General features: G+C 59.4%; 1 protein-coding gene across 1 annotated transcript; it reads left to right on the top strand.

Moving 5' to 3' along the window:
* The first annotated feature begins 4948 nt into the window (after positions 1-4948).
* Barx1 (BARX homeobox 1) lies at positions 4949-8533 on the top strand. The gene is made up of 4 exons (XM_078030698.1): positions 4949-5218; positions 6992-7283; positions 7366-7450; positions 7849-8533. The coding sequence occupies exons 1-4, from the start codon at positions 4996-4998 to the stop codon at positions 8011-8013; spliced, it is 765 nt and encodes a 254-aa protein (XP_077886824.1). The 5' UTR covers positions 4949-4995; the 3' UTR covers positions 8014-8533.
* The last annotated feature ends 1839 nt before the right edge of the window (positions 8534-10372 follow it).

Genomic DNA, 10372 nt, shown 5'->3' with positions numbered 1-10372 from the left:
TCAAGAGCTCCGGCAAGGTCCTGGGTGCGAGCTAAGTGGCAAGTAGGCGACAAGCACCTGCCCCGAAGGGGCCAGTGGGGTCTCTCCAGGCGGTCATCACGTGGCTTTCTCTCTCCCTGCCCCCGCCCCAAGGTCAGGGCGGCTCCAACGCCCGCACTGAGCTCCCCGACCTGCGCCCCGACCGGTCAAACCTCTCCTTCCCCGCACTGCACTCCAGGCGCCACAGCGGATCTCCGGGGTTCAGTTCTCACAGTCCCGCAGCGGGTGGAGGTCCTCTAGGTCTTCACCGCCCAGCAGCTCCGGCCCGCATCACCCGGCCCCAGCGAGCCCCGGCACCCAGCGGCCATCACGTCCTGGTCCTGGAAGTGGCCTCCAGCGCCGCGGGTTCGCAAGACCCGACTCTGATCCGAGGTCGCGGCGGGACCCGCCCAGGCTGGCCAGGGGTGGGTGCAAAATGGAGAAAGAACTGGCCAAGGACTGCCCCAGGACCCTGGCCACCAAGAACCGGGTCCTGGAGTTTTCTCAGCCTCGGAAGGCAGTCGTTATGTGCCTATGTATCTTTTAAAACTCACACTTCAAAGGGAATCACACATGAAACCACAAAACAACCTTATAAAACAACAAAAAATAACCAATTCCAAAAGATCAAATGCATAGGAATAACTACAGACGGAAAGGGGGATGTATCCAGAGGCGCTGTCGCCCCCAAATACGATTTGACCTCCGGGTTCTCAGACGTTTGAAATGACTCAAAACGAAAGTCCACGCTTGACGTCGAAATGTTCATTTAAAAAGGGTCACAGAGAATGGTTTCTCCAAAGGAAAACGTTTGGCGGTCTCCGGGAGACTTGCGAGCTTGGGGACGGAGCAATTTGACAACCCTGTTTGAAGGCAGAACAGACGTCTCCAGTCCCGGTTCCAGACAAGGGCAGGGCGCCGACCGCAGCCCCCGGCCCCCACCGAGACAGGCCCTCGACCCACGTCGAATGCCACCACCACCGCCATCCCCGCCAGCTTGCCCCTGGTTAGGAGCAGTCCGAACCTCAGGCTTCAAGAAAGAAAACGGGGAAGAGCCCGCGCCGTTCAAGGGCGCTAGCGCCGCGTCCCTGGAAAAAGGAACGTGCCCTGGGCGCGCGGCGCTCTGTGGCGGGCCTCTCAAAGATCCAGGTCCTCTTGGTCAACTGGGAGGAAGTTGTTGGACCGCTGGGCTGTTGCTATTTGTTGGATTATACCAAGAGGCGAGGTGAAACGTTTTAAAGAAACCTTCCCTACCTCTCTGGTCCCAACTTCGTTTGGCCAAGTAAGATAACAAAAAACCCAGGGCAGGTAGGAGAGGAAATGCAAAGAAATAGGCCGGCAGTCCTGGGAGGGCAGGAGAAGGTCCACCCGGAAGCCCCCAGACGCTGGACGTTGACCTGTCCCAGGGTTGCCCCCTTGGGTACTCAGCCTCTGTCTTTATTCTGTGACCCCTTCGCCCCGAGCCGGTCCAGAATGCCGTCTGGGAGGCGCTGGGGCAGGAGGAGGGTGCAGGGGAGGGAAGGGGGCCTGGAACCTGCACACCAGTGCTTAAGAGTTTCGGTTAATAGGGTGAGGAGACCCCTTCTCCTCCTCGCCCCGCCGGTGCCAGTTGAAGATGTGGAGTCCCCGGGACAGAGCACGGAGAGGGAACGGTTCTGTGCTCTGGAACCCCCATCTTCCGTCAAGGCCCCCTGTGGCCCAGAGCCCCTCGCTGCCAGGCTACGGGGGAGGGTGGCTGGCCCCGGGCGCTGAGGTCATCTTTTCCACTGCGAGCACCGCAAGTGGACGCTTTCCGGGATTTTCGCAGCGCGGCTGGAGGCCCCGGCTGGTCCCAGGCGTCGGGCCCCGCGGCTGCGCCTCTGGGTGGCGACTCCCCTTCCTCGGGCAGCCTGGGCTGGAGAATGAAGCCCCATTCACTGTGAGCCCCTTCCAGGGCGCCAATCCTGCAATTCCTGAGCAGCGGAGGCCTCGCAGTCATTCGTTTTTTGAGTTTTTCGCCTAAAAGGGGTTTATCTGAGGATTTGCCTTCAGTTCCGAGGACGGGGCTGTCCCAAGGAGGGTGAACTAGGGGCAGGTCCGCAGCGGTAGTGTCTTTGCGCACTGGAGGGGAGGGAGTGCCGTGGCTCTCAGCCTTTCCCTCCAGACAAACCCCACAACCCTTGAGGCCTCATTCCTAGAGGCCGCCTTCACCGCCTTCACCGAAGGCCTAGGCCTGGGATCAGGAAAGAGGCTGGCCAGAGTCCAAGCAGCTGGGGGGCACACCTGTGGAAGGGGAGGAGGCTGGGTCATAGTCCACTGAGTCCCTGAAATCTAGAGTTGAGACCTCCACCAACAACAACCTGACCAGAGAGTTGCCCTAAGAAGCTGACAGGTGGTAAAGTAGATTCGGTGACAGCTGATCAACAATATAAATGCTCAGATGCAGGACCCCAATCCTGAGCATGTGAGACCCTCAGGGCTGCAATTGGGCTGCGCACATTTCAAATCTGGGTGACTTCTCTCAGAATCTAAATAAGAGGTGAGGGGTGGGGTGAGGGCTGTCTGGGCCTAAATCTCTAGAGGATACCCTGGTCTAAGCCCCTTGGAAGGTGGGAAAGCAGGGAGGAAGAGGAGGAGGCAAAGGACACTGGGATGGGGAGGGTGGAGGCCAGGGGAAAGACCCTGAGACTGAGGGCCCTGGAAAGACAGTCCTATACACTGGGGTGCCTGGGTAGGTCCCTTTCTCTTGTTGGCCTCAATTGCCCATTGGAAAATGAAGTGGTTGGACTCCCCATCTAGGGAAGGGCTCTTCGTGCCTACTCACTGGGGAGAGCCCCTCTGGGCTTCTGAGGACCCCAGGAGAAATTGGCTTTCCTCTGCTGGCCCAGGCGGAAGTGGGGTGGGTGCTGGACCAAGAGAAGCCCCAAGAGAAGCCATAACACAGTCCCTACTGCTTGATCACTCAGAGGCCTCCTTGGTGTGGGCCACTGTTACTCTTAGTAGGTCTCACATCACCCCTTCCAAAGAACCATTTTTCCTCATTGAACCACTTACCCTGGGGAGTTGGAAACAACTGGAGGCCACAGAGGCCACCTTCTTCAGTCATGACGATGACCCTAGGATTCAGAAAGTCACCCAACAACTGGGGAGCAGTGGCTCAGAGCCTCTGGTAAGACATTCTTTGTCTTTTACCCCAGTCCCTATGAACAAGGGGTCTTGGCTATCTCCTAGTCTCCCCAGAGTCTGGGCCAGCTGCCACGGTCTAGGGCAGTCTAGGTGGAGCCTCAAGATCGCCCCTTGGCCATCCACTGAACTGAAGAAACTGCATCAGCTTAGGGAGGGGGCAGGGCATGCTGCCCATTTCCCAGAGGTGAGGACTTAGGCTCCGTGTGGAGCTCACTTAGGAAGTAGGAGTGGTTTAAGACACCAGCTGGGAGCCAGGTGCTGACTGATTGTGGTGGTTGGGGCTGGAGGTAGGACGCAGTCTATGGAGTGTGAAGGGGAGGACAACAACTCCTCCTTTTGCCTCCTAGGTACACCCTGCCCTCCTAACCAGGAGATCCTGTGGGTCTTGGGTAAGGACCCCCTCCCTCAGTCCTCACAAACTCCTTGGTGTCAAGTACATCTCTTCTGGAAGGGACAGAAAGCTGGAGCCCAGAAACAGGCAGTGGTTTACCCAGCAGTGGCAGAGTCAAAGGATGGAAACTCCAAACTCGGTAGAGAGTTTACTTTGGGATTGTTCACCTCAGGTTTGGGATTATACTCTCTTTACAAGACAGATCTAGAAGAGGTGCTGCGGATTCCCTCAGTCCTGCAGGAGCCTTTGAGACTCAGAGATGGGGAGGCAGACTCTCAGAGCACCCCCTGATCCCTGCCCTCAGCTCCACCTGGTTCCTTTGATGCTCCAAAGATGGGAAATGGGGACGTTGCATCCTTTCTCTTCCTCTCCATCGAATCCTCTAACTAGGAGGACATAACCCAGCCCACAGCGTTCCCGTGTTGCCAAGGAGAATGTGTCCACCTATCACTTGGGTTTGCATTTCAATCAAATCCGCCTGCAGAACGTTTTCCTCTCAGGGCAAGTCGGAGGGAAAGGAGGCCGATCATGGTAAACTGAGGCGGAGGTTGGCCCCCGCGGTGGAGCACAGGTGCGACTGCCATTCTTTGAGTTGCACCCTGCCCACTGCAGCACCCCTACGCGGGCGTTAGGCCCGGCACCCTGGCGGGAGGCACCCCATCACTCTTTTCCAAATTGAGATGCGGGGGCCTTTGCCCATTCTCCTCCCTAACCCCTGCCTAGGCCGCGGGCCTTCCTACCTGAATCCTCTCTTTACTGTTCCCTCCCTCTGTCAGGCCTGCCTCTGTGCCCTCTGGCACGTCCGGGCCGCGGACTCTCGCTCTCTCTGCACACGTCTCCACGGCATCCCAGGCACCGTCACTCTCTTATCTTTCCTGGTCCCCACCGTCACCGCCTGGGCCTTTTCTCACCTCTCTCTCGATCCCTCGGTGTCTCATCTCTAGGGGAGGGTCTCCTTTCCCGAGTTCTACGTTGGTCCTTCCTGGGCGTGCGCTCCGCTGGTTCTCTTTCGGTCTCGGTCGGCCGGCCCCTCTCACGCCGGCCTCTCCTCTCTTCCCTCCTCCCTCCCTTCTGGGTTCCTCCCTCCGGCTCCGCTTAGCGGGTGGGGGGCCGCAGCCTGGAGCGGAGCGGAGCAGGGCGGGGCGGGGCCGCGCGGGCGGGGCGGGGCGGTGACGCGGGGCTGGCCGGGCTAGAGGCGCGGCAGCGCGGGGCGGGGGCGCAGTGCCGGGTCCGACTGGCCGAGCCCCGAGCGCCCCGCCCGCGCCCTGTGCCTCCGCCCGGCCCGCCGGCGGGGGAGGGGGCATGAGCCGGCGCCCGCGCGCGGCCGGGAGCTGCGGGCCGGCCTAGAGCCCCGCGCGGGCCCCGCGCCCGAGCCCAGCCGCCGCCGCTGCCCAGCCGCGGGCGCATCCGCGGGCGCAGCGATGCAGCGGCCCGGGGAGCCGGGCGCCGTGCGCTTCGGCCCGCCCGAGGGCTGTGCAGATCACCGGCCACACCGCTACCGAAGCTTCATGATCGAGGAAATCCTCACCGAACCGTCCGGGCCCAAGGGCGCCGCGCCTGCAGCCGCCGCCGCCGCCGCGGGCGAGCTGCTCAAGTTCGGCGTGCAGGCGCTGCTGGCGGCGCGGCCCTTCCACAGCCACCTGGGTACGTGCGGCGGCCTTGGGGCCTGGGGGCTGTGGGCCGGTCTTAGCGGGAGAGTAAGAGCCACGCCGTGGGGGCGCCCAGAACCTACCCTTCTTACCTGGGCCCCAGAACCGTCCCTGGACGTGGCTTTGAGCGCACAGGCCCCGGGACGGATTTCTAGGCGCGCTCCAGCCTGGAAGCGGAGAGTGCGGGCAACAGGCTCCGTAGAAACAGGCCTCTTGCCCGAAGGACAGGCCAGGGAGGGCATTTGCTTTTGGCTGCATGGCCGCTCTTCGGCCTTCAGCACAGGATAGGGGGCTGGGCCCGGGGAACAGAACCCGCATTCCCATCTCGGGCGAACGACCGGTCTGCGGATTAGCGAGGGTCCAAATGACCTCAGATCGTGGGCTTCTCGGCTTCGCCGTGGAGAACTGACAACGAGGAGCCTGTGACTACCCAAACTCGGGTAGCTGGGACCTCTAGAAGAAGCCCGCGGCTTCCAATGCTGGGTACAGACACTGGCCCAAGTCGGCCCAGGGTATCCTGGAGTCCAGTGCTGCAGCTGGGGACAAACGAGGCCTCTGCTGCCATAGGGCCTTGCCGTGAGCAAGAGGCCTGCCTGTGAGCCGCTGCCGGGCTGGACCTTCCACTTCCAGGTCGGCTGGGTCTTGGCAGAACTTGAACCACTTGCTCAAACCGTTTTTGCCCACCCTGTCTCTTTCTTGGCCGGTGCCTGTCCTGGCCTGCAGTGCCCTCTCCACCACCTCCATTGCCTTCTTAACTTTCTCATCTACTCTCTGCTCAGCGTTTGGCCTCCCTTATCCTCTCGGTTGTATAGATCTGCCTCTCCCACTTTTCCCCTAAAGAGTCCTTTTCCCGTCTCCCCTCTCCTCCTCCTTACCTTTACTTGCACCTTCTTGGGTCCCCTTCCTACTTCCAAGGGACTAGGACCCAACTCAGAGAAGCCTGAAGGGAAGGGAGGCCTACTAAACTTGGCGGGGACCCCAGCCCCACCAACCGCCTTTTCTGCACTCCCTTCGTCCCTTCTTGGTTGAGCTTGTTCCGCCGGTGGCGGCAGAGCCAGTTTGCTCGTTCTAAGTTCATTTGGAATGCGGTGCTTGGCTGCCTTTCACTTCTATCTGTTGCTTTGTTAGTAGTTCGTTTGAAGCGGGCAAAAAAACATTTTAGGACTAGAGAACATGGAAGCATCTTCAAGGGGAAGAGCCTGAACAGAAAAACAAGAACACAAATTTCGTGTTTGCAGGGTGCTTTGGAATTTCTAGGAAGCCCCGGATCCCATCCCAGAGGATGGCACGGCCACAGCCCCCGGTGTGGCTGCTGTGTTGAGCACAGGAGAGTGACTCTGCGCAGTCCTTTAGGTTCTTTTTCCCATCGCAGCAAGCCGGATTTGGTCCGGGCAGACGCCCACCTTCTTAATTCGCACCGGTCTCTTCGTAATTTCTTTTTTTACGAAAGAGACACTGCATGCGTCTCAGACCTGTGAACGCTGAAATCCAGAGGCGGCTGGGGCATGGGGAATGCCAGAGCAGAGCACCGGGTTGGGGAGGTCCTTTCTTCCAGACTCTGGAGAACAGAACATTGAGGAGGCTTGTCTTCTGCACTTAGTTCAAATCTTTGCGCGTGGCTCACGTGCTTGCTCCAGGCAGCCAGGCGTGGAGGTTTTGCGTGTTCAATTCTCTGAGCTGAAGCTCCCATGGCCCTTGGTGCGGCCGATGCCGAGGCAGAGAAGCGCAGCTGGAGCTCACTGGGCTGCTCACTCTTCTCTCCCTGCAGCAGTGCTGAAGGCAGAGCAGGCGGCGGTGTTCAAGTTCCCGCTGGCGCCGCTCGGCTGTTCCGGGTTGGGCTCAGCGCTGCTGGCCGCCGGGCCTGGGTTGCCTGGCGCCGCGGGTGCGCCGCACCTGCCGCTGGAGCTGCAGCTCCGCGGGAAGCTGGAGGCCGCAGGCCCTGGTGAGCCGAGCACGAAAGCCAAGAAGGGGCGCCGGAGCCGCACTGTGTTCACCGAGCTGCAGCTGATGGGCCTGGAGAAACGCTTCGAGAAGCAGAAATACCTCTCCACGCCCGACAGGTAGTGTTGGGCAAGGCTGGGGCCAGTAGGCGGTGGGAGGGTGGCCATCTGCACTGCTGAAGGTGCGCCCTGCTCTTTCCAGAATAGATCTCGCCGAGTCCTTGGGCCTGAGCCAGTTGCAGGTGAAGACGTGGTATCAGAATCGGAGGATGAAGTGGAAGAAAATAGTGAGTGTGGCTGGTAGCTCTGTAGGCCCTCGGTTTCCCGGGCCATGCCCCTGTGCCCTGCAAGAACTGTTCCTCCCTGCTCCGCGAGGACCTCTTCCCAACCCTTCCGATTCCCTCCGTACCTGGTGCATATGAGGACCCTCTGCCTCTTTGGGTGCCCTATGGGGGCCAACAATCCTTGGTGTCCCACGGAGCCCCCAGGTCCGCTGGCAGCCTTGAACCCCGCTGCAGTCTTAGGGGATGCCTCTTCCCAACGGCTCTCAAATGGCTGCCGTTTCCCAGGGGCGGGGAGCGGTCCTTGATGACCCGGTTGGGTCCTTCCGTCACCCCTGGGTGCTGGGCACAAGGGTCCCCAGTCCACCTCCCGCCCATCGAGGTACTGGTCATCCTTCGTGTAGGTACTGCAGGGCGGTGGCCTGGAGTCCCCTACCAAGCCCAAGGGGCGGCCAAAGAAGAACTCCATCCCCACAAGCGAGCAACTCTCTGAGCAGGAGCGCGCCAAGGAGGCGGAGAAGCCGGCGGAGGTGCCAGGCGAGCCCAGCGACAGGAGCCGCGAGGATTGAGCTCGGCAGAGTGCGGAACCAGGGAGCCAGAGAAGCAGTGGCCGCATGAGTCCGCGGAAACCTGCGGACCGTCCCTTCTCGTCCCCACCGTTTGCTTTCTAAGCATTTTATTATTACTTCGAATGCGGACAATCAGGGGTCAAACAAGGAAGGACAGAGACCCTGAAGCCAAACCCAGGCCCCGGCGCGCTCCTAGTCCTTACTTGGGACGTCCATCGCCGAGGAAGCAACTCGTCTTCCTTGGAGCTCCGAGGCGCCGTGCGCTCCACGTGCATTCACGCCCTGCTCCTTGCCCACACCCTCACCCCGTCTCTGGTCCTGGACGCCGCCAGGCACACACTCGCTTCCGCGCGTCGGGGACCCAGCGGCCGGGCGCAGGGCATCGGAGCCCGAGACAGCGCCGGGATAACTCAGCGGCTCGGCCCGAGGCCGGGTCCCCGATGTCGCTGGGGCTCCTACCCCTCATCTTGCGAAGACGGTGACTTTTTTTTTCCAATAAAATATTTTATGACACAGTGGGGTGTGTTGCGGGGCCTTCTAGATTCCACGGGGGCTGGAGGTCTAGGCAAGGTAAGAAAGGCACTCTCAGGCCCTTCTAGAACATCCTGTTCTCTGGCTCAGTGGAGGTGAGGGGTGCCCTGCTCCCTGGGACCCGGGATAGGAAGGGTCCTCGGCTGCTGCAGGATTCTACCAATCCTTTTCACTCTGGGCGCCAAGGTTCAGCTGAACTCCATTTTCCTTCCTTCCCAGCCTTGGGGCCCATCGCCAATGCAGTCCCCCATGGGACTCTGAAGTGGCCCACAGTTCAGAGCTGCATAGGTTTTTGGTTCTGTCTCCAGGGATTTGAAAGACTACCGACTGTGTGGTCCTTGAAAAGGTCCTGATCAGCCCCTTCCCAAGCGAACCAGAAGCCCAGGTTCCCCCAGAGCCTTCAGCTGCAGACAGCACTTGAGTTCTTGCAGCAGGGCATACCTGTCTGCACTTTTTCCGCTGCACACGCAGCAGGGTGGCGTCTGGGCCGAGGAGACTTGGCTCCGTGCAGTGAGGGCACCTGTTGGATAGCGAGGGAAGACTACTATTTGCCCGAGACCACAGTTGGGGCAGATAGACGCTTTAAGGAGCACAGCTTGGCAGCGTGTGCCCGCTGGCACCCCTCCTCACGGGAGGGTGTTTTTAGGCTGTTCTCAAAGCTTACATGTGGGTTTCTGTCCGGTGCCTCCTAAGGTGATGGCTGGGGGCTTTCTTGGTTGGGCAAATTCCTGAGACCCGATTGAAGCTTCAAGACACTTCCGGGTGGGTGGGAATGGAAGATGGCCACTTTACTGGTTAAAGCTCAGGAAGGTGACACAACTTGGCCATGCCTTTCCCAGTAGGACCAGGTTTCAAAGCCCAAATATGAGGAAGAGTCCAGGATATTCACACTCTTGAGCTGTAGGCTTTGTGTTTCAGAATGTGGCAATGGTCAGGTATGTCCCAGACCTACATCGATGATGGCTTCCTTTTCATGTATCTGCTAGTCCATCCCTTCTTAGAACCAGCCCTTGGAGTTCTCTTCCCTAGAATCTCCAACTTGGAGCTGTAAAGGATTGAGAAAGAAGAGAGCCCATACTTTCTGAGGGCTGTAGGGGATTCTGTGTTCAGTTCTGCCAAAACTCTGGGAAATGATCTCTTGCAGGCTCGGGGCTCTTAAGTCAGCCTTGCAAACAGCTCCTGGACAACTTGCCCAGGCCTCTACTCCCCCTCCCTAGGGGTCCAAGGAAGACTGTGGGACCCTGGCTTCCTGGAAAGAAGGAATCAGCAATGTGTGACTGTGCCCCCTAATTCCTTCCGGCCCTTGAGGTTACATCCAGGTCAGTTCAACCTAGCAATCAGTGCTTAATAACTTTCTCATACCAGACTCTGGCAACCAGGTGATTTTCAGGACTAGTTTAATCCTTTATAGTTCAAAGGAGAGCAAAGTGAAGGTGGAGTTCTGTCACCAGGAGGCCAGGGGAACTGAGACTCCAGCTATGTTTTTGTCAACTCTGCAGAATTGTGGAAGGAAGAGGGTGGAATCCAGAGAAGATTTAAGATGGGCAAGTGGGGGTGGGGGGTGGGTGGGTCTGACCCCAGTGATCACAGTTCCTTGAGGATTCTCGCAGTTTTACTAAATTGGAGGAATACAACATTACACAAATTAGTTACACTCTGCATCTGAGGCTTTTCCCAGGCAGCCCCTCACTGGCCTGGATCAAGTCCTCCTCCCACCGGAGCTCTAGGAGGTGGAAAAGGGGAATCTGGCTACCGAGCACTAAGACCCCAACATTTCAATGAGCACAGCTCCTTCCAGGCACAGATGGGGAACCTGACTCCAGAACTC

Source organism: Ictidomys tridecemlineatus, chromosome 13, assembly GCF_052094955.1.
Source record: "Ictidomys tridecemlineatus isolate mIctTri1 chromosome 13, mIctTri1.hap1, whole genome shotgun sequence".
NCBI classification, from domain to species: Eukaryota; Metazoa; Chordata; class Mammalia; order Rodentia; family Sciuridae; genus Ictidomys; species Ictidomys tridecemlineatus.
This window is presented reverse-complemented; position numbering and strand designations above follow the sequence as displayed.